This window comes from Patiria miniata, unplaced genomic scaffold (assembly GCF_015706575.1).
Source record: "Patiria miniata isolate m_02_andy unplaced genomic scaffold, ASM1570657v1 HiC_scaffold_18, whole genome shotgun sequence".
Taxonomy (NCBI): Eukaryota; Metazoa; Echinodermata; class Asteroidea; order Valvatida; family Asterinidae; genus Patiria; species Patiria miniata.
This window is the reverse complement of record NW_024037056.1, coordinates 2,086,436-2,114,363: the sequence shown is the minus strand read 5'-3', so window position 1 is coordinate 2,114,363 and position 27,928 is coordinate 2,086,436. Positions and strand designations below refer to the sequence as shown.

General features: G+C 42.5%; 1 protein-coding gene across 1 annotated transcript; it reads left to right on the top strand.

Moving 5' to 3' along the window:
* The first annotated feature begins 47 nt into the window (after positions 1-47).
* LOC119724165 (CUB and sushi domain-containing protein 1-like) lies at positions 48-26,797 on the top strand. The gene is made up of 25 exons (XM_038195097.1): positions 48-143; positions 761-1,153; positions 3,899-4,015; positions 4,627-4,746; positions 5,390-5,776; positions 6,369-6,485; positions 7,231-7,356; positions 8,122-8,254; positions 9,471-9,691; positions 10,520-10,633; positions 12,351-12,713; positions 13,463-13,573; positions 14,784-14,897; positions 16,031-16,396; positions 16,729-16,851; positions 17,576-17,968; positions 19,263-19,373; positions 20,501-20,776; positions 21,634-21,754; positions 22,071-22,142; positions 22,572-22,643; positions 23,183-23,254; positions 24,151-24,222; positions 24,831-24,914; positions 25,021-26,797. The coding sequence occupies exons 3-25, from the start codon at positions 3,907-3,909 to the stop codon at positions 26,228-26,230; spliced, it is 4,887 nt and encodes a 1,628-aa protein (XP_038051025.1). The 5' UTR covers positions 48-143; positions 761-1,153; positions 3,899-3,906; the 3' UTR covers positions 26,231-26,797.
* Positions 26,798-27,928: the final 1,131 nt, after the last annotated feature.

Here is a 27,928-nt window from a genome sequence, read left to right as displayed (position 1 = left end):
TTCACTCGTAGCATTTATGAGATTTATCATTTTCTGATTCCCAGATTGCGAGGCACATTTCTTATGCGACAATGCTTGTCTTGACACGCATGTTGTCTGCGATGGTAACAGCGACTGCAATCTAAGAGATGAATTGAACTGTGGTAAGAATGATCTGATACACCGTGCCCTCTGGAGACATGCACACAATAGGGTACAAAAGATTGTATACGTCTCCACAGGGCAATATCTATAGATGAATACGTCTCAACAAGTTTTTCACGAAATAGATATATGGATTTTACTCAAAAACTAGGAATTTCCAAGGTGGGTTGATCTGTCGCAAATGAAAGAGTCTTAAAAAAGGGATATTAAGTCGTATTTCAGCCAAGGTTCACTTGGGCCATCGTCTTTTCTTATATCTCCTGGTTTTCCAAAAAAATACTTTGGGAAAAATGGCACACTATGGACCCTGAATTTGTGATGCAGTCACGCTACATGAGTCGTTTGTCGACCATGGTCAATTTTTTTTTTTTTTACAGATTTGAAAAGAGCACAATCTCAGCATTACTGCTGTGAAAACCGCATGCTGATACCATCTTTAGTTCAAAAATTATGGAAGTCGGAACACCAAGAAATGTGATGAAGTGATGTGATGAAGTGGTCCCATTTTGGCCTGTATCTCCAGATGAAAAATCCAGACAAACGACTCATTTAGCCTGATTGCATCAGATTTATACAGCGAGTCCAGCTTGACTTTGTTTGTCTTTGTTTTTCGCAGAAGAATGCGGGGAAACGGACTTCAACCTGACCAACAGCCGTCCGGTCGGCATCGCGAATCCACCATTTGTCACGAACAGAGCGGGCCCGGCCTGCACGTGGCATTTTGTCGCGCCGCCCGACAGCAGAATCCTGCTGCGTTTCTTGAATTTCACAAGCGACCTGGTGACCTTTTTTTACGTGACCAAGACTGCGGACGCCTACATAACGCTGGACGAAAATCCAGACATTCTATTCATTCGCGGCTTCAAAGTCTTCGCGGCCGCACCAAAAGTGAGAGTTTTCCGAGAGCAAGAGTTGTGGATTACGTACATCGATGCTTTGGCGGAAGCATTTGTGCTGTCTCCGCTCGACGTATTGATCCATTTTGAGGTCAGCGCTCTTAATGAGACTGGTAAGTGCGAGGAGACATTTTGTCTTTAAAACGTCAAAAAAACAAAACTATAAAGTTATTTTGAAATACCTTACTGGACTGTTAGTGAATGACAGACTAAAGCATCCTGGAAAATCATGGCTACCCACATATGGGTCATTCCATGTCAGACCAACGCACTTTTTTACCTCATGTCTTCCGATTTTGATAAAAATTGCTGTGCTTGTAGGTCCTGATGAGCAATGAATGCACACCAATTTTTAGCCCGATCCGACCTACCATGTGGTCAGGGCAGAAACCACAAAAAACTGACATTTTTAGAGTAAAATACCACCCTTTTGGTATAAATATGTCAAAACTATGGCAATTTTCATCAAATATATGTGAATTTGGTATTAAAATAATGAGGATTGCATGCTCAAAGCACTTCTTTTGTCAAAATTAAATTTTGTGAAAAGTAGGTCACATGACCTTTCATATGCTATCGTGACCTTTGACCCAATTTTTGTAATAATGTATCATTCCGAAAATCAACGAAATAAAAATAACTTGCTAGAGCATGTCTTCCTCTATCAGAATCTACTAAAAATCAGGTGGGGTCTTCAAAATTTACAACTTTATGACTATTTTTGTACAGTTGGTAGGTTACAAATGAGTCAATTTATAGACTTTACATAAGAAATACACCAACACAACTTACTATTCTGTCTCTAAAGTTTCTAAAATATATCTTGGTTTGTGAATTTCTCATTCTGGGGGCTGATGAGGTCTAACCAGACTCATAGTGTAAAGTATCAGCAGTGGCGCACCCAGGATTTGGCTTTTGGTGGGGGGGGGGGGGGCGTCATAATTTTTTTTGTGTTCAAATTTCTGTAAAAGATTGGACCAACAAAACTAGCCTAAAATCAAACAAACAAATTGACAATGTTGGGGGTGGGTTCAAGCCCCCCCCCCCCCCCCCTCCTGGGTGCCACTGATAATTAGTTATCCCACGAGCGCGCTTGGAATATGAAATAATGCAATGCTGCTGTGACCCATATGCCACTCGATGCACTACATAATTCCGTGTTCCACGAGCGCAAGTGGGATTTATAACCAATTTATCTTCAAGCAAACTTGATATCAAATGCGTACACGCGGTGAAGATGTACGTGCATACATGTAGTGTATTGGTCCGTTCAGCAGGAAATAACACAACATATGTACACGTACATTTTTAATATCTGGGGTGCAATATAGCTGTGCAATATTATATAAAATCACACAGTTGTTGCTATAGATGGACTAATCAGGGTCTATGATTCAAGTTTGCTTGAAGATAATACTTAATATTACAATCAAAGTTACCTTTACTCATTCATCACTGTGCTTCTTGAACTTTAATGACTCTCACAGACTTGGCATTTTGTTCCTTTGAGATGAATTTCACCTGGACGTGAGTCCGCTGTACTGGGTGAAGGCCTGGTTACTGTTAGTGGTTAGCACACTTCCGAGTCCAAATATTCTGATTAGACAGTTTCTTTGGAATCAGAAGGTAGAATTTTGTTTTTCCTGGCTTTGTACTTTATACATAAAAATCTAGATAAATTTTATTAACTTAAGAAACAGAATAGTAAGTTGTGTTGGTGTATTTCTTATGTAAAGTCTATAAATTGACTCATTTGTAACCTACCAACTGTACAAAAATAGTCATAAAGTTGTAAATTTTAAAGACCCCAACTGATTTTTAGTAGATTCTGATAGAGGAAGACATGCTCTAGCAAGTTATTTTTATTTCGTTGATTTTCGGAATGATACATTATTACAAAAATTGGGTCAAAGGTCACAATAGCATATTAAAGGTCACGTGACCTACTTTTCACAAAATTTAATTTTGACAAAAGAAGTGATTTGAGCATGCAATCCTCATTATTTTAATACCAAATTCACATATATTCGATGAAAATTGCCATAGTTTTGACATATTTATACCAAAAGGGTGGTATTTTACTCTAAAAATGCAATTTTTTTGTGGCTTCTGCCCTGACCACATGGTAGGTCGGATCGGGCTAAAAATTGGTGTGCATTCATTGCTCATTAGGACCTACAAGCACAGCAATTTTTATTAAAATCGGAAGACATGAGGTAAAAAAGTGCGTTGGTCTGACATGGAATGACCCATTTACCAAATTTATTTAGTCCACATTTATTTGCAATTGGTTACATGTCCGTGAACGGGTGTGAGGCAGCTAGACTGGTTTCCTGACCTTACAATTCCACGACGTCTATCGATTGTTCTGTTTTAGTGGGGTCAGGGAACTACAGGAACATGATTCTTTTCTTGAGTTTTTTTTTGTATCTACCAGCACAAAACTTCAAACAAGTGTAACAATATTTGCTATAAAATACTAACCCCCAAATCCATCCATTTCTGAAATTACACCAAAAAGAAACGTTGTATATTCCCTTTAATTAGTCATGTCGTGTTATACAGTGTTCCACAACTTATAATCTGCAGTTTCGTTTGATAAAATGCCCAAAATCATACTTTGTCTGAGGTTTATTCCTAATTTTCTCCCCGATCCATGAAAGACAAAAAAATTGTAAACAAATTGTAATATCCTGCTGTAAAAAACAGGTTTCTTCCATTAAACTTTTGATGAAGTGTCAACCGCACTTTTCTCTTTAGTGAAAACCTTGGATTAAGTTTCATAAAGTCTTGAAATCAGACTTCTGATACAACCAAAGATATTATTAGTTGATTTATTGTGTCCTATCTTTTTTCAGTTGAGTGCATGGATGGGCAGTTTCTATGTGACACAGGTATCCAGTGCGTTAATACTAGCATGAGATGTAATGGCTGGCCCGACTGTGAAGATTATTCAGACGAACTAGGTTGCTCCGGTATGTCAAGTGTAGGGCACCCCCCCCCCCCCCCCAGCACAAAATCCCAGCCATAGAGCTATATTAAATTACTAGAGCGCTAACTCGATGTACAAAGTAATGCCTGATGGGCGCATCCATGTTTGTGAACAAACCTATGGAAAACTTGAAATTTTGTACGGCTTTTGTACAGCTATTTGTATATCTGCGTTTGTATTCCATACCGGTGCGTCATCGAAGCCGATACGCCCAAAACCGAAACGCACGATCAGCAAATGAGCGTGTCATTTTGCTCTACGCAAACAGCGCAACGTGTGCGCGTCCCTCCGCTGCAGATGCTTTTCGCCGTGATGTTTTTTGAACCGTCATGACGCGCTTAAGTTGTTTGCGTATCTTCTACTTGCGCTTTGCGTTTGGAGTACACTTTTAAAATTCAATCCATCTATTTTGATTGTGTTCTACAAACACGCACATAAATTCAAAGTTATGTTGAGTTATGTAGAACACGTTCACACCCCTAGGATTGCTCATTATGTACCAAGTTTCTAAAGTAATATTTTAGAAATTATGTCTCCTTGTTATCTACTAGCAAAATGTTTCTGTGTTCTTCTTATAATTTCCCTGTGTCACAGTTGCTTGCGGTCCCGGGCAGCTATCGTGCACGTTTGCTTCCCAAGATGTTTGCTTGTCTGACTCACAGATTTGTGACAGCACGAAGGAGTGCGATAACTTCCTGGATGAAATCAGCTGCAGTAAGTATACACATTCCACCAAATACACTTCGCTCAATTTAATAAGCATTTAATAAGCGATAACACGCACTGGCCCTTTTTATACACAGGCCTTGACTCGTTTGCCTTGACTCGTCTCCGGGTGACGTCTTAACAGTGAATGGGGCGTGGCAAGGGGTGCTGTGTGGTCCAATGGTTATGGTGTTCGACTTGTGTGCCGTTGCACATGGGTTCGAATCCTGACCATAGGAACATGGTGCTTGTGCTCTTGAGCAAGGCGCTTTACCATTATTGCTTCGTCCTTCGGATGGGCGTAAAGCCGTAGGTCCTGTATGTTGTGTAATGCACGTTAAAGAACCCAGTAACATTTATCGCTAAGAGAAAGGGTTTCTGGCCGTGGCTGCAATATGTGCCGCAGCACCTTGTAAACCCTTATAAGGTGCAACATAGTGGGCCTCATATTTCTCATAAACTTCATTTACCTGTCTTTAGTAATAGACATAATTCCCAGCGCCTTGAGTACCTAATTGTTGGTAGACACGTACGCTATAAGACTCCGGTATCATAACAGATGGGTATGTGGACCTAATTTTGTGAGGTCACATTTTGAGCGGTGTTGTGGCCAATTTTTGTCAATTCTCGTTTCGACTGTTTTTTTTTTCAGCATCAGGGTGTGGAGACCAGAACATCCAGCTCCAGCCGAACCGGACCCACACCCTCGCGTCCCAAAACGCCCCCACCGCCCACCCTGCACAATTTATCTGCGTCTGGTTTGTCACCGCCCCGCCGATCACACGGATACTCGTTCAAACGCTCCGCATCAATCTCAACCCGGGCACCAATCTGACCGTCGGGGACGGCCCCAGCGTGAACATGAGTCACGTCGTCTGGAATCGCCAAGGAGGAACAGCGCCCTCCCATGCCGTCTCTCGGTCCAACGAAATCTGGATTGCCTTCGAAGATGCGCAAGAGATCTCTGCTTTCAGTCAGCCTGCTATCGCTGTAGGAGATGCTCATTTTGTGTTGGATCTCTCCATCTTAGAAGATTTCGGTAAGAAAAAAAAACCCAACTACAGACACCCGTAGAGTAGATCATTTGCAGCTATCCAAAAAGTAGCTGACAAAATTATTGTTGAAAAGCATACTTGGTTTAAAGGGAATATACAACATTTGCTTTTGCTGCAATTTTCAGAAATAAATGGATTTGGAGGATTAGTATGTTATAGCAAATATTGTTTCACATTTTGGGCTTATAGATGCTGGAAAATCCAAGGATACATGTATGTATCACGTTCTTGTAGTCTGGTTCCCTGACCACACTTAAGATGAAATGAATGGAGCAATTTGTAGATTTTGGGGAATTGTAAGGTAGAGAATCAGTCTAGCAGGCTTGTACCCCTTCACAGGTGTGTAATCAATTGCAAAGAAAATGCGGAATAACTACATATGAAAAAAGAGAAGCAGTTTTTGAAAATAAGCCGGTTTCTCTAAAGCTGATCGGCCAACCAGCATTGAAAAAAGCAGAATCTTTTGCCAACCATGGTTGGAATTTCACATTTCATGGCGGCCGATACAAAATGACGTCCAAAGTTTATAAATAAAAGAGAGGTCTATCTATATTTTTTATTTCACTTTGGTTCTAGTGAACTGCTCTGATGGGGACCAGTTTGCTTGTAAGGACGGGTACCGGTGCATCAGCTCATCCGAAGTGTGTGACGGCGTCGTGCAATGCTTTGATTTTTCCGACGAGATGTCGTGCAGTATGTACAGTTGAGCAAATTGATGATTTACTTTAAATGTACAATAGAATCACACTGTGAATGTGGGATTTATTGCCCTGCCTTGTGTGTTGTGATATTTTGACCAATGAAAATGCCAAGCTAGTTGCTATGAATATTCATGGTACATTGCTGATGTCATGCCAAACGTTTTGACCAATGGCAGTGCAAACTAGCTGCTGATTATTCATGACTTTGCTAAGTTCCCGATATTTAACCAATGAAAGTGCAAAGCTAGCATGATTATTCATAACTTTGCTAAGTTCCCGATGTTTAACCAACTAAAGTGCAAAGCTTAGCTAGCTGCTGTGAATATTCATTAGGTTCTTTGCTAGTGTTATTCCCAATGTTTGACCAATGAAATTGTTAAGCTAACTGTTGTGAATATTCATAAGGCACTTTGCCGATGTCGTGTCGAACATTGGACCAATTAAAGTGCAAAGCTAGCTGCTGTGATTATTCATGAGGTGCTTTGCTGTTGATATTCCCTATGTTTGACCAATGAGAGGGCAAGCTAGCTGCTAAATATTCATGAGATACTTTTCTGCTGTCATGCCCATCATTTGACCAATGAAAGTGCACATCTGTCTGCTGTGAATATTCATTTCGTACTTTGTACAGTTATTCCTAACATTTGACCAATGAAAGTGTAAAGCTTGCTGCTGTGAATATTCATCAGGCACTTTGCTTACGTGTTAATTGCCAAACTTTTTATTTCTGTGTTTAGCCGATGAGTGTCCTGATGATGCCGCCCGGTGCGTGGATAATGAGGGCAACCATGTGTGCCTTAATAAGGGGGATTTTTGCAACGGTCTGGAGAATTGCGCAAACTACCTGGATGAAACGTTGTGTTGTAAGTTCTTTCGTTGCTTACATCGTTTCCACCCACAGAGCTATATCATTAAATTACTTAGTGCGAACTCCTTGTTCCCATGACTAAAATACTTTCTGATATGGCCCGAGCTCAAACATTATGAATGAATGCGCGGGGTTGTAGAACACATTGAAGTAAAATTGAATGGAAATTTGCTGGTGAGTTCCAAACGAAGTGCAGTTCATAAGCCGACCAAAATCCATATTGAGTTTTGGCCGAAGGTGTAGCAGTGTAGGGCCCCGTTCCCTATACGAGAACAAAATCCACTTTGGATTTATTTGACTTAAATACCATACTAAATGGCGATTAAGAACCAACAGTAGATAAAGGGCAGGGAATTTTTGAGGGAAATTTGGGGTAAAATGACAATGACGACAAAACTCAACATGAAAATGAAGATGGCGATCACCGCGATGTACCGTGAATGCACAATACAGCGCTGAATCGCACAACCGTAAACTGCATACAAAAATCGCAATTTTTACCCCACGAAACTTCAAAATTACCAAAAAAAGTGTCATTAGAATTGAAAGAAGTCTGCTTTAGGTTGAAAAAGTCATTTTTGAATGATAAAAAACGCCCTTGATTCAAATTTGATCAAAACTAAAGAGGGGCCCTACACTATCTGATCGCCCGGTTTTGCACTTCATCTACATGTCATTGAAGAGCGAAGTCCATTTTACATCTCTCCAATGCAAAAATGTCTTATAAAAAAGCAATTTTTGTCCTTCATTGTCAATCTAGCAAACATTTGTGGGGAACGTTACATCAACTTGGAAGAGTACCCTGACTTCACGTACAGTCTGTCTTCCCCCGATAATGGTTTCCCTCCCCAGACTGCCTGTCTCTGGATTTTCACCGCAACCCCTGGACTCATGTAAGACCTGTTTCAAGTTGACCTTGTTCTTCTTTTACCTAATCCTCCCATTAGTGCCATTGTTTTTTACCGCTTCGAAAATTTCAGTTCTGCATTTCAGAAAAATTGTAATTACTAGCATTTCGACCATTAAATCTGCTTCCCGCTTCATTGGGTGTCCTGTTTGGGGATGTTTCCAAAGCTTTCAAAACTTTTCCAATGTTTCCAAAGCAAAAATGTTTGTGCCAAATAAATTTGTTCAGGAAGTTGAATGAAAAGCCTCCCTAAATGTTGTGCTTGAAATTAAAAAGTTTACGGAATTAAGATCAAGATCTACGGTAGCACCATGCATTGGCATAACTAGGATACTTTACTTCTACAGGGTGAGTCAAAAAAAGTGAAACCCAAATGTCGGGACTATTGTTTTAGTGAAGTTCTGCATGTAGCACTTTCTAACTCTAGGACATGAAAGCTCAATTCATAAGCTTTTTTTTAGTACAAGAATCATTCAAATCACACATGTACTGTTAAACTTACGGAATTTTAAACACAACCACCGTTTTAAAGTTCTCTCCACGGATCACCAAAAAGTAGCGTTCTTTCAGCAAAACGAACACCATTCACACACATCCCTATGTGATTTGTTTTCGTTTTGCTGAAAGAACACTTACCTTCTTGTGATCCGTGGCTTGAACTTTAGAACGGTGGTTGTGTTTAAAATTCTGTTACTTTAAAAGTACATAAGTGATTTGAATGATTTTGTACCAAAAGATAGCTTATGAATTGGGCTTTCATATCCTAAATTTTGAAAGTGCTACATGCAGAACTTCACTAAAACAATAGTCCTGACATTTGGGTTTCGGTTTTTTTTTCATCTTGTATATAGGGGGCACCTGGGGTGTACCATTTTTTCAAGGGGGTCACTGAAGGCAACTTTTATATTGTTTGTGTGCAATCCAAGATTTTAAAGGGGGAGGGGGCACGGTCCACCGGGGGGGGGGGGGGGGGGGGGAGTTGACGTGACATCGCGTGCTAAGTATGCACAACCAATTTTATTCTAAATGTGCACAAAGCCATATAGAATTTTCGCGTAAGCGTCAGACATTGCACGCACGCAATGCGTTCAAATGTCGCTCCCAGTGGTCTTCCCCAACTCTCCCTTTCTTCCCGTTGAGGGGGGTATACCTGCGCACGGACCCCACAGCAAATTTCGTCACCTTTTGTCTTTTCTGTCCAGAATCCAAATGGACTTGGTACAGCAATTCATTGGTAGCGCGGACTTTTTCACGTTTGGAGACGGGACGAACCCCAGCAACACTTCCAGTATTATCAGTTACCTACCCGGCAATCATTATCCCATCGCATCTCTACATCCGAATGGATTGTGGATGACTTTTGCTGCAACGAGCGGGGAGCTCGGCTCTTTTTTATATCGCATCAGCATTTTTAATACTACCGGTGAGTAGAAAAGGAAGGAAAACTCGACGATGTTTTCATGAAGTGACAAAAACCTGAAAAATCAAAAAAATTTCGATATTGATATTTGCTGCCCAATTTATCGAATTAGACCAAAAGAACAATTTGACCAAGTTTCAAAGCAAAATATTGTTTACTTTTGTAATTACCGTAAACATTTGCCAAAAAGCCTGAAATCCGTGTTTTTCTGTTTTCACGAAGTGACAAAAACTTACCTCGTTAGCAGGGCCAGAGGGATAATGCATTTCTCTACATACGCGTTAGGATAGGAGTGGGTGCGCACCGCGAACGATGTTGATAAAGAACAGACGTGCGCGCTGCAGTGACGTTTGACGCGCAAATGTAACAATTTCTCACAAGGTTTTATGTTTTCACGAAGTGAAGAAGAGTGTGTACAAAGTAATGGGACAAAACAGTGAGGCCTCTGTGTTTTGCCGTTTTCACGAAGTAAAGAATATCTTTATTAATGAATTACTGTTTAATTAAGAAAAACTTTTTAACAAGCAACTTTGAATTAGCAAAGAACAAAGCATAGCTTACTTGACAATGCAAAAAAATTCCCAAATCTAAAACTGAAAATTAGTCGAAAATGTGGTTTGAAAAAAGATTAACTTCAAATGGGATTATCTCGGTATGACCTTTTTCCGGATATTGAGGTTTTTGTCACTTAGTGAAAACACCGTCGAACTGTTAAAGATACTTAGATTAGTACTGTGAGATGTTTGGTTTTGTACACTTGTAAGCAGAAGATTGTGGTGTGCTCTTTTTTTCCGCTTACTCGTTTGTTTGTTTGTTTGTTTTCTGTTGTAGTTTCTTGCAGAGAAGATCAGTTTCAGTGCTCTGTGTCGGGACTTTGCATAGATGCTTCCAAACATTGTGACGGGGTGCTTTCGTGTAACGACAACACTGACGAAACTGGCTGTGGTGAGTTTCGAAGCCATTTTTTGGTCTTGAATTTGTTATGGGTTTCTAACCCTAATGGGAATATGTTTTTGTGTCTTGGATTTGCTATGTGAGTGCATGGGTTTTGAACCCTGATGGGAATAGGGTGTTTGTGTTTTTGGGCAAGCCACTTTACCACAACCGATCCAACCAAGAGTGTAAATAGGTACCTATGGGGGTGTACAACACTGATGAAACTGGCTGTGGTGAGTTTCGAAGCCAATTTGTTTTTGTGTCTTGGATTTGCTATGTGGGTGAATGGGTTTTGAACCCTAATGGGAATGTGTGTTTGTGTCCTTGGGAAAGAGACTTTACCACAACCGATCCATACGGGAGTATAAATACGTACCTATGGGGGTGTACAACACTGATGAAACTGACTGTGGTGAGTTTCGAAGCCACATTTTTGTGTCTTGGATTTGCTATATGTTGGTGAATGGGTTTCGAATCCTGATGGGAATATGGTTTTTGTGTTCTTGGGCAAGACACTTTACCACAACCGAACCAACCGGGAGTATAAATGGGTACCTATGGGGGGGGGGGGGGTTAATAGAGACCAGATTGCACAGATCGCAAACTGCTGCAGAAATTTACTCATGGCCTGATGAAAAGGGGTAATAATTGTGTGGCCCAATAATTGTGATATTCGGATGAAGCGTTGCACAACACATTATTGTTATCATTTTGGTCTTAAAATAGTAGGATGGGTTGCCCTATTATCGCGGTACTTATCATGTTTTTCGTTCGGAATAGAGATTGCCCACTAACCTTCCTGAATTGTCCTGTCTTTTGTGTAGTATAACTCTTCCTTTTTAAAGTAATATAAAAAAATCCGACGGCGGTGCGGTCTATTCCGTGTACGATGCCTGTGAAAATAGACATGCGCGGCGTGTGCGAACGGAGGTGGACTCCCTATTATCGCGGTATGTGGGAAGTGGTTTTTATAATGATCCCAACTTTTTTGTTCATAATTAATGTTTGACCAAAACATCCCCTGAATAAAGTCTGATATTTTCCCTGTAACGTTCAAGTTGATTAAGGACTATATTTCTGCAGGATGATTTCTTAAGACCCTGCCCTTCCCCCGAAAGGAGAACACAAATCCCTGAGGCAAGTCTACTGATCGGCGATTGAGGGCGCCATTCACTTTACACGGTGTGCCGTTTTATTTTCGCTAACGCGCGGTGCTTATTTTGATCCCGTAAAAGTTGTTACGATTTCGCGCTGCAAATATCGTCGTTCGACTTCATTTTACATTTGCAGCTGAAGAATGGGAATCAGACAATGGAACTTTCATGGACAGAGCACAATTAAAGATTTATGTTAAAATATAAACGGTACCTTTTAGCAGACACGGTGAGGGAACATTTTGCAAGTTTTGGAAAACGTTAATATTTATTAAAATCGTTAAAAGTCCCGAAAGACACAACATTATTTAATCGTCCTTTTTATACAACTCGGTAGAAAATCCTTGATGACTGGTGAACTGGATAAAAATCGCCACTTGAAGGAGTTTTGACAACGCAAAAAGAGAAATTTCCCATGCCGCGATAATAGGGATGCCGCGATAATAGGGAGTCCGAGTATACAAAGTAAAATATGTCATCCTAACTATCTACTCCCTTTGTTTTCGAAAACTGAGTTGTTTATTTTTCTAAAAATTGTCTTTTCGTTGAATCTTGCCTAAAAACAAAATTAGAGCACTGCAATGGAATCTCCACCTTCAATGTGACCAACGGCCAATCCTTCGTTCTTCAACTGAGCTACGAACCGGACGATGTCAACTTTCCGTTTGGCCGAAACTGCGTATGGTACGTCACCGCCTCCGCGGGACACCGCATCAAGATCACGTACAGGGAGTACATGTTATCGGAAGACAACGCTTTATACTTCGGTCACGGCGCGGTACTGGAATCCAACGCCGAGACGGTCAGCAGCCACAGCACGTACACCAAGCTGCATATCATTTCAGAGACTGACAATCTGTGGATAGCTCTCATCTCTACCAGCATGACGTCCGCCAATCGGTTGAATTTGGAAATCGAGGAGCTTAGGCCAGTAGGTAAGTTCGATCAATCGTCGACCCAAAAGAGATGCTCTCCGTGTTTGTAAAAGTACAAGTGAAGTCTGTCACAAGCTCCTGCGGCCCATCAGGCTGACGTCTATCTCCAGTTTCCTTGGCATGAAACGACTGAGAATATTTGTATTCCCCAGGATGGGAACCAGTCCATCGCCGGTTACTTGGTAATAGCTTCTTCTCCTAAATACTCCGTCGGGGAGTTTTAACAGGAGGCCAGAAACACCGGGGCAAACCCCTTGTCTTAGAGATAAGTGTTACTGGGTTCTTTTACGTGCGTTGCATTGCACAACACACGGGACCTACGGCTTTACCTCCCATCCGAAGGATGAGCAATGATGGTTAAGTGCCTTGCTTAGGGGCACAAGTGTCCGGACCCGGGCTTGAACCCACATTCTGCTGCCTCTGAAACACCAGAGCATGAGTCTGATGCGGTGCTCTTAACTGCTAGGCCAGAGCACTCCACTGGTTACTCCCCAGCTGATGTCGGTACCCATTTATACTCCTTGGTGGAGAGAGAGAGGCATAATGGGGTAAAGTGGCTTGCCCAAGGACACAACATATGGCCATTGAAAGGGTTAGAACCCCTGATCCTCTGATCATGAGTCACAAACCGTAACCCCTTCCGTCCACACTCCCCTGCTCTCTGTATTCAACCTGTACTAAAATCATTATTCTGGTAGTTGCCGAAACAAATACTTTTAATTTCTTTGCTTTTCTGGTTTTTTCTTCAGAATGTAACGATGATGAATTTGCCTGTCCCTCTGGGCTTGCCTGCATACCACAGAATCAGGTTTGCGATGGGTACCCACAGTGCCCGATGAGAGGTGACGAAATTGGCTGTGGTGAGTGTCTTCAATCCGATTTTTTTCTCTGACGTTATTTTATTATAGCATTTAATTTTCATAAAGACTATTTCAGACTCGGATTCGAACAAAGTATTAAACTCGGGACTTAGACTCGGAACTTGAACGTAAAGTGATTAGTGACTTAAAGTGATTAGTGACTTTCGCCGAGTGAACTGGAAAAGTCCAGATTTTACCGAGCGATAATATTCCTCCCATTTCACAATTAAAAGCCACTCAATATTTGTTTTATTTTACTGACATATAGATCTTTGCCGTTTGATTTATTTGAACGTTTATTTCCGTACAAAATTGGTGGAAAATGTATTTCTCTCTTCCAAACCACCCCTTCATGAAAATGTTTGAACCCAACTCTGTAGCGCTGGCTCTTTGGAACAATACGCGCTATGCGCAACGCTGAACGCGCTCACCAGCATGCATTTGCACATAAATACCGCGTCATGGAACAAGAATGATCCTAACTGTTCAATAGTACTTCCCATTCCCTATGGGCGAATGGGACTTTTTGAGCCCCGGCGTGAATGGGAACAATAACGAATGTCACGTGATGTGAGTTCCACCAATCAAATGACAAGGATCTGTCATGTCTGTATGTCTGTTATACAAGGTGAGTAAAAAAAATGAAACCCAAATGTCGGGACCATTGTTTTAGGGAAGTTCTGCATGTAGCATTTTCAAAATCTAGGATATGAAAGCCCAATTCATAAGCTTTCTTTTAGTACAAGAATCATTCAAATCTTTTATGTACTTTTCAAGTTTAAACACAACCACCGCTTTTTAAACACAACCACCGCTTTAAGGTTCTGTCCACGGATCACAAAAAGGTGTGCGTTCTTTCAGCAAAATGAAAACAATTCACACACAGCCCTATGTGATTTGTTTTCATTTTGCTGAAAGAACAGTGAACTTTTTTGCGATCCGTGGACAGAACCTTAAAACGGTGGTTGTGTTTAAAATTCCGTAACTTGAAAAGTACATGAGTGATTTGAATGATTCTTGTACCAAAAGAAAGCTTATGAATTTGGCTTTTATATCCTAGATATTGAAAGTGCTACATGTAGAACTTCCCTTAAACAATGGTCCCGACATTTGGGTTTCGTTTTTTTTTTTACTCACCCTGTATAAAATCCAATATCAGTATACATGCTCCTATAAGAATAGTGCATTGTTTTTTTGTTCATCTTGGCAGGGCCGTGCTCTGAACAGCAGTACAGGTGTCCAGAAGGCAGTTGTATTGATGCGCTTGAACAGATTTGTGATGGGACAGCTCATTGTCTGGATCTGTTGGATGAGATGAACTGCTGTAAGTACCGGTGCGCCGATTGGGGCCCGCTTTAGTGGTGAAATCATGGCGCTAGCTTTTGCTGACAACATAATCTGCACTGTAGTAGTAAGTCTGTCCCGAGCCAACGTGGCTCATCAGGCCGGCGTTTATCTCCGGTTTCAGTAGCATGAAACGACTGAGAATATTTCTACTCCCCCTGGATGGAATGCTAGTCCATCGCAGATTACTCCCCAGCTAATGCTGGTACCCATTTATACTCCTGGGTGGAGAGGGGCAAGTGGGGGTGAAGTGCCTTGCCCAAGGACACAATATATGACCAGCGGCTGGATTCGAACCCCGCACCCTCTGATCATGAGTCACGAACCCTAACCACTAGGCCACACACTCCCCCGCACTGTACTTTGCAAAAATACTTCAACCTGATGTTACTTCAGCGGTTGTGTACAAAGTCTATCGAGAGTCAAGAAAGTATTTCCTAACAAAATTGGAAATGTTTCTCAGTCCCAGATTCGTGTCTTATCGTCATTTTTGCAATGAATGACCTTCATTGAGATGATATATGAAGAAAAAAAAGCAGCGTCAGGTTGCAACGTTCTTTCGAAAAAAAACCTGTAGAGAGAAGACAATGAGACGAAAATGCAGTTTTAGAGGTGGGGGGGGAACCTAGAAGAATATTTTCAAGAAAACCTTAGGAATCCGGTAGGGACTGAAAACGCAATCCACATATTGGCCCAGACGGGATTCGAACCCGGGCCACAGCGGTGGAAGGCGAGGAAAGAACCGCTACGCTAAATATTGAACACATGTTCTTAAAGTTGAAGCGTGTGTGCATTTTGGTCACCGTTCTGGGCAAATGAGAATTAAATACTTGCAAACCACTTGCACCTAAAAAAAACCATGATACGAAACTGCAACCATTATTAAAAGTGTCTAAATTTAAAACATCCACCATTCTAAAAAACCGCCATTATGATACAAATTTTGGATTGTCAAAAGTATCAACAAATATTGTCCCAGTCGTTTTATCCCCATCCTGTAAAATGCAAATCCTGCGCAGACTTAGTATACTTTGTTTTCGCTCTGTTTAACAAAAATTCTCATTCCTTTCTAAGGACTGACTCGCCATTTGTTTTTATTTTTGTCTTTTAAAGTTCCATGCGGAGAAAGCGTTGTCACTCTCAACAACTCAACGCACACCTCAGCAACACTGGCTTCGTTGAATTACCCAAACGACTATCCCGACTACGCTCTGTGTGCCTGGTTAATCACAGCGGACGTAGGCTCCACGATAGCCTTGCGGTTCTCCGCGTTCAATACCGAGCGACATTACGATACCTTGACCATTGGCAATGGCCACGCTCCCTCCGACGGCATTTCCGTAATTGGTCGTTTTAGCAGTTCTCTGACGAGTCTAGCGGTTTTTTCCAAGGACCACACGGCATGGATGGAGTTTAAGAGCGATTATTCATTAAACGAGATTGGATTCGAGGTAACGATCACGCAAGAGAGATCTCAAGGTGAGAAGATGTAATGGGTACTCTCATGGGTAGCATTTTCACAAAGAAAAAAATTGTGCGATTAACCTTACGAGTTAATGCGGCGCCAGAGAGCAGTGGTTTTTGTATCGCTTGAATATGCATGAGTAAAACTTTTTGTGCATTAATACAGCCGTGTGGTTGCATAGGCCCTAACGTCGCTTTTGTTAGACAAAGCGACGTTAGTTACAAAATGTTGCACATTAAGTTGACCTATGCCATCGTGTACAGTGTCGTGAAATAAGTGTCCTACAGTGTTTGTCATTGATAGCTCGTAAAGTTTGGAGCTTTTTTTTTTCATTTTTTTTGTGCAGCTTCTTGCAGACAAGATGAATTTGCTTGCCAGGACGCATCGTCAGGCTTGATTTGCTTGGCACGTGACGACACTTGTGATGGTTTTGCACTTTGTCCAGACAGATCAGATGAGTCTAACTGCGGTAAGCATAACTTGGATTCGTGAATATATTTGGCAACTTAATTCTGTGACAGGCACAAAGGACCATTTTCATTTATTCCCTTAAGTAACCTACCAAATAATTATCACAAACTTACTTGGATTAGAGACCGTACTGGTACTAAACACCCTGTGAAATTATTTCCCCCTGTTGCCTGCGATATTCCTCACCAATCCGTCCATATTCTTGACAAACCATGGTGAACGTATAAACACTGCCTTATGGGGTACCGGAACAACGGGAGGTACCCCACAAGGAATGCCCACCGACTTGCGGGGTACCGTTTTGGTACCCCACAAGTTTTTCACGAAATAGATATATGGATTTTACTCAAAAAGTAGGAATTTCCAAGGTGGGTTGATCTGTCGCAAATGGAAGAGTTTTAGAAAAGGGATATTAAGTCCGAATTTCAGCCCAGGAAATTAAATCTGGTTAGAATAAGAGCATTTACACATTAGTGTGCAACATTGCAAAATTTTAGTCCACGAGAACAAAGGAAGTACCCCACTTCTATGCCTGTTTAAGCGTGTGTGCATTCGTAGAGAAACCGTAGGACAGTCGTGGCTATCCGTCCTGAAACCGTATTTCATTCTTCGAAAGTCGATTTCTCCACGAATCTCATCGTGATCGATTGATTCTTGGTGAAACCGTGGATATTCGTAGCTCCAAACCCTAAACGTGTGACTGGGGCTTTACTTTAAAACAGGCGAATGCGGACCACAAAACATCTACGTCTATGAAAAACCCTTCACCCTCACATCGCCGATGTATCCAGGCGGGTACCCGAACGACCTCAACTGCATCTGGCTCATCAAAGGCGAGCTGATGACACCGGTGACCATGCGGATCGAGGATTTCGAAATGGAGGACGGCTTCGATTACTTAAAGGTCGTTTTTCTTGGGGAGGGGGAGAGGCCTGAAGAGCTCTTTCGTCTTACGGGGGCGGACGTCTCGAGGCGGACCGTGACGTGGGATCATGATGCCGGAGTCCTCAAGTTGCAAATGAAGACAGATCGCACCACCGGACGGCGCGGTTTCTCCTTGCTGATAAGTCATTATCAGAACTTTACCGAAGAATTCGAAGAGGGCGATTTGGAGGGTAAGTCTGGTACCCAGTGTCAGTGCCATTCACAGTATAATATAGTCTGGCGAGGGTTCCCCATTGCAGTGACTCGTTATCGTAAGTCTAGGTACCCGGTCCTATATCACTCTTTTAAGTGTCAGTCTGGGGAAGATTTTCCATTGCAATAACTCATAAGTCTTGCACCCACAGCCAGTGTCATGGGCTCGGTGCGCCAACGAATGAGGGCGTCCTTTAAGCAACGACCTCCCATATGGGCGGGACATTTAGCTGGTTGACTCGCACCGTTCCTTGTGTGTGACGCACGTACAACCGGGGAGTTGTACTATGTACACGCAGTGGTAAATGGTGCGGCTGCGCGTCGCGGCAAAATTGCAGTCAATGGCGTCGGTCGGTCACCCCCAACTGTACTTTCTTTGCCGGTGAGGGGGTACTTGTGAACGGAGCAGATGGGACTCTTGAGCGCATCTTGAGTCACAATGTCACAGTGACTCGGACTCGACTTGAGTCACTTCTGCAAAAAAACGTGGACTTGACGATAATGACTCATTACCAGTGTTGTTGGTCTTGATACCAGTCTTGGTCCCTGGTCTCGCGACCAGTTTTTGGTGGTCTCGGTCTTGATACCCAGTGGTCTCGGTCTCGGACCTCCCAGTCTCGGTCTTGGATCTCCAGGTCTCCAACACTACTCACAGCTATCATGTATACCTATAATTAAAATCGAGATCCCAGAATAGTGTTTTCACGAAATATACAGCATTCACAGAGCCAAAACTTCATCAGGTTAGTTGTTAAGTACTCGTCTCTAGATTTTGAGCACTTTTGCTGTTTCAAACAAAACAAATGCGCAAATGACAAATTATCTACTATACCTTTTAGATAATTAATAAGCCATTTGCGAGTTAAATTTGAATAAAATCTGGAACGCTGACTTTATCCAATGCTTTGCACGTTTTAACTTTGCATTTTCCCAACCAAAGAGACTTTTACTATATCACGTGATTCGGGGCAAGCCTTATGCTAGCAACCCCCAGCACCGGCATGGTCTGGTGTCTTTGTGCCATTCTCAGCCATTGTGAACAATGTATTGGTGCTGAGCGTCTCTTACGTAACTATGCAAGAGCTTGCCCCGAATCACGTGATTAGCAACAGTGTCTTAATGGTCTGGAGAATTCAAAGTTAAAATGTGCCAAGCATTCTGAGCAAGTCAGTGTACCAGATGTTTTTCAAATGTCAATTCCAAAGTTTATAGGTTACTCGCAAATGGCTTATTGTTCATTGATCTGATTTTCTGTTATTTCTATTGTTTCAGCATTGTGCGAACCAGATGAGTTCCATTGCGGCAACGGTTTCTGCATCACCAATTCATCCCTCTGCAATGGTTACCTGGATTGCGTAAATTACGAGGATGAACTCGACTGCAGTAAGTCACTAGTCTCATTCATTTCTGGAAATGATACCGAGGATTTCGCGTCGGAAGCCGAAAACTGTCGTTTGTCAAGTTGGGCTGTTTCTGGGCGTGAGGATATGAGCTGTCCAATCGAGCACTACGTCAACACAGTCCAGAGCAAAATTCTGGAAAAGTCTGGAATTTCCAGCTGTTGTTGAAAGTCATGGAAAAAAATCAAATTTTGCAAAGAGTCATCATGGAAAGTAGATATTCCCAGAAAAAGTCGTGGAAATATCGCGGAAACCTGCACAACCCATTGGTGATGACGCGTAATATTTGGCTACATGGCAGTCTTCCCTATTTGCCTCAGTTTGATATGACTGGCCAGGGTATTGTGAAAAGGTTCTTTAACCCTAACTCCCCAGCATAATTTACGAGGAACCATACCCATTCAGGCAAATTCCAACACCCACATGGGAAATTGTTCACACACACTGTTGGACTTTATTTCTGGAGGTATGCCAAACCCAATGTAAAAGTTGAAGACCATCTGGTTAGGGGTACTGTACCTATCCCAACAGATTTAAACAAAACCTCAGCTGTTGAACTTTGATGGGTTGTGTTCGGTTAGGGTTAAAAGATGGGAAAACAGCATTGGAATTGGTCAAAGCCCTAACTTTGTCCTGGAAAAATCGTGGAAAAGTCATGGAAAATTTTCAGTTTTAGGCATCTGTGGGAAGCCTGCTATAAGGATGTGCGTTGTTTGACCAGCTGCCGGTATTGTCACAATTGAATCAAACCAGTTTGAAAAGAATTAAATTATTTCTTGGATAATGCTTTTTTGAAACACCCTTTTATTTAATTTCTTAAGTCCATACTACTTGCAGAGCTGCCAACTCTTACTGATTCTGCAGAAAGTTCCCTGAAAATAAACCCATCTTTCCGTGTTCTGATGAACAAATTTGAAAATCTCTCTGATTATGGGAACTTTTCCTTTTATGTTGAATGTAATTTTAAATATCTCCCTTATTGTTGTCACAACCTCTCTGATTGCAAGATGCAAATATTTGCAGCTCTGTAACTTAGAACGCCACCAGTGTTGAGTATTCTACTCCAAACTCATGATTCTGTTCGATTTCCCTCCCACATCTTTGCAACAGACGACGTCTTCTGCCCAGGTTCCTACAAGTGTGACAACCTCAACACAAACCAAACCTACCAACCGCCGACCCGCCCGCCGACCCGCCCGCCAGAAGACAGTGGAAGCAGCAGTAGTGATTCCTCTTCTCCCTCCTCGGATTCTTCTTCTTCCTCCTCGGATTCTTCTTCTTCCATCTCAGTCGCAGACGTCCTTCCTCAGGCGCAGTGCATTCCTCGGGCGCAAGTTTGTGACGGGGAGGAGAACTGCCCCGAGTCTGACGACGAAATTCAGTGCGGTAGGTTCACTAATGCGACTCGACTTGTGTCCTGACTTGTGACCTGACTTGTCAACCTTACTTGTGACACATCTTGTGACCTGATTTGTAACCCGAATTGTGACTTGACTTGTGACCTAACTTTTTACACAACTAGAAACACGACTTGTGACATAACTTGTGACCTGACTTGTGATGTGCCTTGTGACTTGCCTTGTGACCTAACTTTTGGCCTGATTTGTGACATAATTTTTTACCAGATTTGTGACATACTCTGTGACCCGGCTTGTGACCCGACTTGAGACCCGACTTGAGACTCGACTTGAGACCTGACTTGTGACCTGACTTGTGACTTGACTTGTGACTTGACCTGTGACCCGGCTTGTGACCCGACTTGTGACCCGACTTGTGACCTGACTTGTGACCTGACTAATGTGACTTGACTTGTGACTGGACTTGTGACTTGACTTGTGACCTGATTTATGATGATTTGTGACGATTTGTGACATGAATTGTGTCTTGACTTGTGACCTAGATTTGTGACCTGACTTGTGACCCGACTTGTGACCCGACTTGTGACCCGACTTGTGACCCGACTTGTGACCCGACTTGTGACCCGAATTGTGACCCGACTTGTGACCAAATTTTGACTCGAGTTATGACACAACTTGTGAATCAACTTTTGACCCATGTGTCTTGACTTGTGACCTGACTTGTGACTTGACTTGTGACCTGATTTGTGATGATTTCTGACTTGATTTGTGTCTTGACTTGTGTATGACCAGACATGTGACATGACGTGAGGCTAACTTGTGACCCAACTTGTGACCCAACTTGTGACCTGACGTGAATACATCCTTTTCCTTTTATGATCATAGATGTGAAGCGATGTCCCACTGGTTGTAAGTGTAGCTACAAGGACGCAGACTTGGTAGTCAATTGCACCAATGGCTGGGATTCCTCGACGTTAGCGGACCTGGCACTAACAACGCATACTCTGTAAGTTGCTTTCTTAATTCGTTCAAAATTGTTCTACCGGCAAGAAATTCTGTAAAAGTCACATTTTTTTTACAATGCCATTTTTGGGTACACATGCACCGCCTGATTCCATTAGGTAACTGAAATCAGTTCTTGTGTTTCTATTCTTCAAAAATGTACACTTTTACAGCCTTTTCATTTTTAGATTTGAAGTAAGATCGAGTGCAGCTGTCCGTGGCCAAACAATACCGGCTTCAAGGGGTTAAGTGAATAATAAAACATCTGATTTCCAACATTCCGAAATGTCTTGATTTGTTTTCTCCCACTCAATCTGCAGGCAGCTTTCTGGAGTGAATATTAGTAAACTAGATCAGGGAATGTTCAAAGGGATATCACATCTGAAAGTGCTGTGAGTATTGGCAATGTTTCTCGCGTTCTAAACAACATTGGCGTCTTTTTGAAATAACATAAGTTTTAATAATTTGTCTCTGGTATTGAAAGCACAGAAGACCTCGAAATAGAGACGCTGTACTTCTCAGGCACGGGAAACCCGAGGAGGGAAAACAATGAACAACATGCTCAAGTTATTAGTCCCCAAATGGCAAATCCTTTCAGGAAAACCCAGAAATAAATAATGGGATCATCAGGAAATGTAGACAAGTTAAACTTCAATTAGAAGAAATCTTAAATATTGATTTTCTTCAATCTGAAAAGAAATCAAAACATGACATACACATTTTAACCTTGATGCTTTTGCATTCTGAGATTAACATTTAAACACCTGTTTTCCATTTAAAGAAAAAGAAAAATTATTTGTGTATTTATTTCTCTTGTTTAGATCTTTAAGAGGCAATCTCATATCGGAGATACAGGAACGCACATTTGACGGCCTGGATAAGCTGTTATGGCTGTAAGTGTATGTTTTGTGGGCTCCTTGATTTTCTCAGGTGCCATTTTCGTACGCCAAGCTGCAGATCTCACAGATAACAAAAAGAAATGGAATTAACAAAATTTCCCCTAGATTTGCTGACAACTGGATTTATTAATTTTTAAAACAATTTACCAGCAGAAAATCAACATACGCAATGGCAAAAATCTAAACATTAGACCGCAGCTAAAGCAGTATTCACATTGCCAACTTAACCAGTTTGCGCTGGGATTATTTTTACAAGACCAGACCGAAGCACGGGATTGTTTTCACGAACCTCGATGCCAGACGGGTTCAGGGCGTTATCTGTGGGTAGCACACCCTGATATTTCCGGTCTTGCTCGCCGTGAGCGGGTCGCTGACAGACATTTCTGGCCTCGCTCGTTGCATGTTTATCCGTCATCCGTTTCGAAAACCGCAAAACCTTTGCCCGTTAACACGTCATCCAACGTGAACTGATTAAATCCATGGAAGCATTTGGAAGTATTTTTGTTGTAATGTTCCCTCTTTTGTCTTCACAGCGATCTATCAAAGACATCGATAAGTGAACTGCAAGGTTCTGCCATGGAGGAACTGTCCAGGCTACGGGGCATGTAAGTATGAGCAAGACTGACACGCTCCCTGCTCTGGAAAACGATGAACCACTCTAGAGATCCATAAATACCCTTTAGAAGACCCAACCCTCTCAGAAAAGTCCCCCTCTCCTCCCTAAACTTTGTCTTAAGCTGTCGTTTGAAATTCCCTTGCATACCCCTGAATGAAAATCCTGGCGAGATCACCGAGTATTGGTGTTGGACGTTATTGGCTGTTTAGCTGCTGATGCCGGCCTTTGTTTAACTTATAATAATAATAATAGCATCAGTCATTCATATAGCGCTTTTACGCAGCAACAGGGATCAAAGCGGGTGTTTCAGCGGGCAAACACTCCTGAAACCTTCTCAGCTCCCAGGGAGCATACACGGCTGGCAGGCAGCCATTTCAACGCTCTTGGCCATTATCATCACTCACAGTATTAAACCAACACTGCCCTCACAGGTACCCATTTACTCCCGGGTGGAGAGAAGCAATGAATGACAAAGTGCCTTGCCCAAGGGCACACGCACCATGACCCCAGGCTGGATTCAAACCCACAACCTGCAGAATTACCCGCTTTTATAGCGCTTTTACGCAGCAACGGGGATCAAAGCGGGTGTTTCAATGGTCAAACACTCTTCTCAACCCCCTAGAGAGTATACACAGCATGTAGGCAGCCATTTCAACGCTCTTGGCCATATTAAACCAACACTGCCCTCACAGGTACCCATTTACTCCTGTGTGGAGAGAATCAATGAGTGACAAAGGGCCTTGCCCAAGGGCACACGCACCATGACCCCAGGCTGGTTTCGAACCCACAACCTGCAGAATTACCCGCAGACCACAAATTCAATGCTCCAGACCACGAGGCCACGGCACACCACAAAGTGACTTTCTCATTTCCGCTTACTTTCAGCACGATATTTGATGTACCGTTGTTGCGAATAAGGAAGGATGCATTCTCGGGTCTCGGTCAGGTGAAGACATTGTGAGTATTTGAGTTTAATTAAGTACTTGTTCGACAAGACAGTTGAAAGACTCCCATGGCTTTTCTGGCAAATGTCAAATATTCATAGTAATAAAAATAAATAGGAGTGTACACTCTCATGAGTACCTTCTCCGTGGTTAAGGAGGTTTGGAGGCAAGGAATATAATAATAATAATAATAATTTATAATAATAATGATAATAGCAGGCATTTATATAGCGCTTTTACGTCTGCAACAGGGTATCATAGCGTTTTACAATTACTGTTTTCCCTGTTTCAACTGGAAAACACTCCTGAAACCTCAGCTCCCTGGGGAGAATACAGCTCGATGCTGCCTGTTAGGCGCAAGGAAGGTATAAAATCAACCATGCACAATAACCATCTCTGCCCTCACAGGTACCCATTTACTCCTGGGTGGAGAGAAGCAATAAGTGACAAAGTGCCTTGCCCAAGGGCAACGCACCATGACCCCGAACCCACAACCTGCAGAACAGTACCCGCAGACCATAAATCCTTTGCCCTTATCATGAGGCCACAGCACTCCACATTAAAAGGAATTCCTCATTGGGACAAGTTTCTTGTTTATAATTTCTCTGTGCTTTCTTTCAGGATAATTGTCCGCAAGATCAAAGGCCTACCACCACTTGAAGTAGAAGATGGTGCATTTAAGGGACTTGATGATGTGTCAGAGTTGTAAGTATAATTCTAAGTTTCTTGCCAAACCATTGAACGTATTAGTCAACTCAGTCTCTCTGCACTTGGCCTAACTGTAACTTTATTTGTTTTTGTCTTCTGACAGGTATGTTGATAACCATCGACTGTGTTGTTTCTTCCCCTCGGCCGAGTGTAAGACGCTTGAGCCGCAGCCTCCGCTTTTCATGTGCAGCGAACTGATGCCTAGGATGGTCCTCAAAGCATTCATGTGGATTCTTGGTATTAGCGCCCTCGTCGGCAACATCTTTGTCATGGTGTGGCGATGTCGGGAAAAGACAGAGGGCAGAGCGAGTCGTGTCGTTCATTCTTTCCTGGTGTTTAATTTAGCCGTGTCGGATGCCCTCATGGGGTTGTACATGCTGATCATCGCCAGTGCCGATGCGTATTTCGGAGAGCGTTATTTTGAGGTGTCTATGGAATGGCGGACGAGCCCTATGTGCAAGATTGCTGGGTTTATTTCCATCATCGGCAGCGAGGCTTCTGTGTTCTTTCTCACACTCATCAGCATCGACAGGTTTCTTTCAATCGTCTTCCCGTTCAGCATTTACCATCTTCGACCTAAGTCATCTCGGATTGCTGCATCATGTGTCTGGATCGGTACGGTGATCGTTGGACTGGTTCCCACAATACTTGCAACTGACTCTTCATCTGATGTTTACGGCCTCTCTGATGTTTGCATTGGGCTGCCTCTGATGACTAAAGTTACTGAATACGAGACGGTGGATCAGCAGATTGATGCTGGGGGCGTGGCGAACATCACCGTGGGGATACCGTCTCCTGTCGATTACCGAGCTTCCTGGTTCTTCTCCATCGCTTTGTTTCTCGGGGTCAACCTTCTGTGCTTCACCGTAATCCTCATATGCTACATCGCCATCTTCATCCAAGTCAAGGCATCGATCAAGCGCGTGCGCCGCCACAAGAAAAGGGACGACGAAGTGCGCATGGCCATCAAGATGGCTGCCATCGTCATGACAGATTTCATCTGCTGGATACCGGTCATCATGATGGGTATTCTGTCGCAGGCCCGCGTGGTGGAGATACCAACAGAAGCCTATGCCTGGATTGTCGTCTTCATCCTTCCCATCAACTCCTCCCTCAACCCCTACCTCTACACCATCTCAGACATGTGCTCCCAACAACGAAAGTCGGCTTCTGTACGAAAGTCTGGGCTGCCCATGAAGGACTCTCATTCAAATTCAGAGAACCGAATCAGTGGTATTGTGAACTCGGTGACCATAGAAACCCAGATTGATAGCAAGGCTGATCACGGAAATAATAAGACGATGCATATGTGACTTTCTCCAAGCCAGGTGTAAACTGAGTTGTCAATACCGGCATGCAAGTTTCCTCAGATCCACTGATTTCCTCGTTTTTTACTTGTCATGAATGCCATTACAAATTGAAAACTACTGTACAATGCTGTGGTTTGGAGTTTAAAATGCCACTTGCATGCCTGCCAATGCCATTTAGCTTGTAAATAAATAACAATTATTGTATTATAACATCTTTATTAAACTTCAAGATTTTTATTTCTAAAAGTTTAAACAATCTTAACTTGATTGAGTAACAACAATGTTCATGTAGTAACTATTCTTTAAATTGTGCCGATCATTTCAATGTAAAAAAAAACCACCGGTATTTCATATTTTATTTATACTAAGTTTTTAGTGAAAGTTAGGTAAATTCAAGGATTTATACTTAGTAATGATTTAAGTAATAAAGAAATTATGGTACCCCTACATAAGAACCTTAGGTGGTAATTTTAACGATTTGGGCCTCCATTTATTTAGAAAACTGAGTGTTTACTCCAACACTGTTTACTCTGTGTACATGTATTAGTGTATTTACAAAATAAACAAAATCATGTTATTCATCACTGAAGAGATTCTGCTTTAAAATCACTTTACTTGTCTTAAGTACAAACAAATGTTAGAAAATAGTTGAAGGGCACTGAGTTGCCTCCTGATGATATTTCTCCTTCAAGCTGACATTTGGCCTATGGCCTCTAACATGACATGTTCTAAAGTTACGTACAGTCCTTAAATAGGCCAACTAGTTTGACTTCCTACTTTCTAGGCCTGCATACTTTCTTGTCTACGTAGACCTCTGCGTCTCCAGTTTTATGTAACCACAGGGGTAGCAAATGGCTCTCCGGTGCTCCCCGTGCACTTGATCCTTTCACGATTCACACACAGCTCCAGTCTCCGGAAATCCAAGCTCCCTTGAGTTGGTATCAGCCAATCCATCCCCAACATAGCTGGGATAGTAATGTCGGCAACGATGACCCTGACTGTGTGCACGGTTTTCCCAACTTGCAGGTCCGTCCATGCCGCGCCGAGCACTGTCAGCGGTTTTCCATCCAGTTGTCTCATCCCAGCGTTACATCCTTCCAAGACGGGTCGTTGTTCTTTCGGCAGTTTGTAGTACACTGTTGAGCTCATGAGTGAGTCAGTGGCACCGGTGTCAACCAACAGATTGAACTTGGTGGATCTCACTGACCCTTCCACGAATAGACCGTAGGACGGCCCCTTGAGGAGAGGAGCTACTGACCCTCCCTCCGCTCTGGCCGGCTGATGACTCTCATTCACCTGGTTCTGAGAGCATTTGCACTTGGGCTGGATGCATTCTCTCACTATATAATAATAATAATAACTGGATTTATAGAGCGCCAAATTGCCAAAGGATACAGGGCGCTGAAACAAAGAAAGAAGAACTACAGAAAGAACAACAGAAAAACAACAAGGGCGTACGACCAGCTATGGTGTGGGGGGGGGGGGGGGAAATGGGTTTTGAGAGCCTTCTTGAAGGTTGGCACAGTATCGGAGTTTCTGATAGGGATGGGTAGACTATTCCACAATCGGGGAGCAGCAATAGAGAAGGCCCGATCACCTGCGAGTTTATATGCCCCAGTTCCCTGCAGAAGAAACACTGTATGTCGGCTCTGGTTCGCCTCTTTGGAGGCGGGACCATGCTTCTGGATACCCCAGGCTCCT

Excerpts from the sequence above, each read along its gene's own strand:
- LOC119724165 (XM_038195097.1), top strand. The coding sequence starts at position 3,907 with ATGGATGGGCAGTTTCTATGTGACACAGGTATCCAGTGCGTTAATACT. Across the intron at positions 7,357-8,121 it reads CCTGGATGAAACGTTGTGTT|CAAACATTTGTGGGGAACGT; the intron begins GTAAGTTCTTTC and ends TTGTCAATCTAG. Across the intron at positions 16,397-16,728 it reads CACGCAAGAGAGATCTCAAG|CTTCTTGCAGACAAGATGAA; the intron begins GTGAGAAGATGT and ends TTTTTTGTGCAG.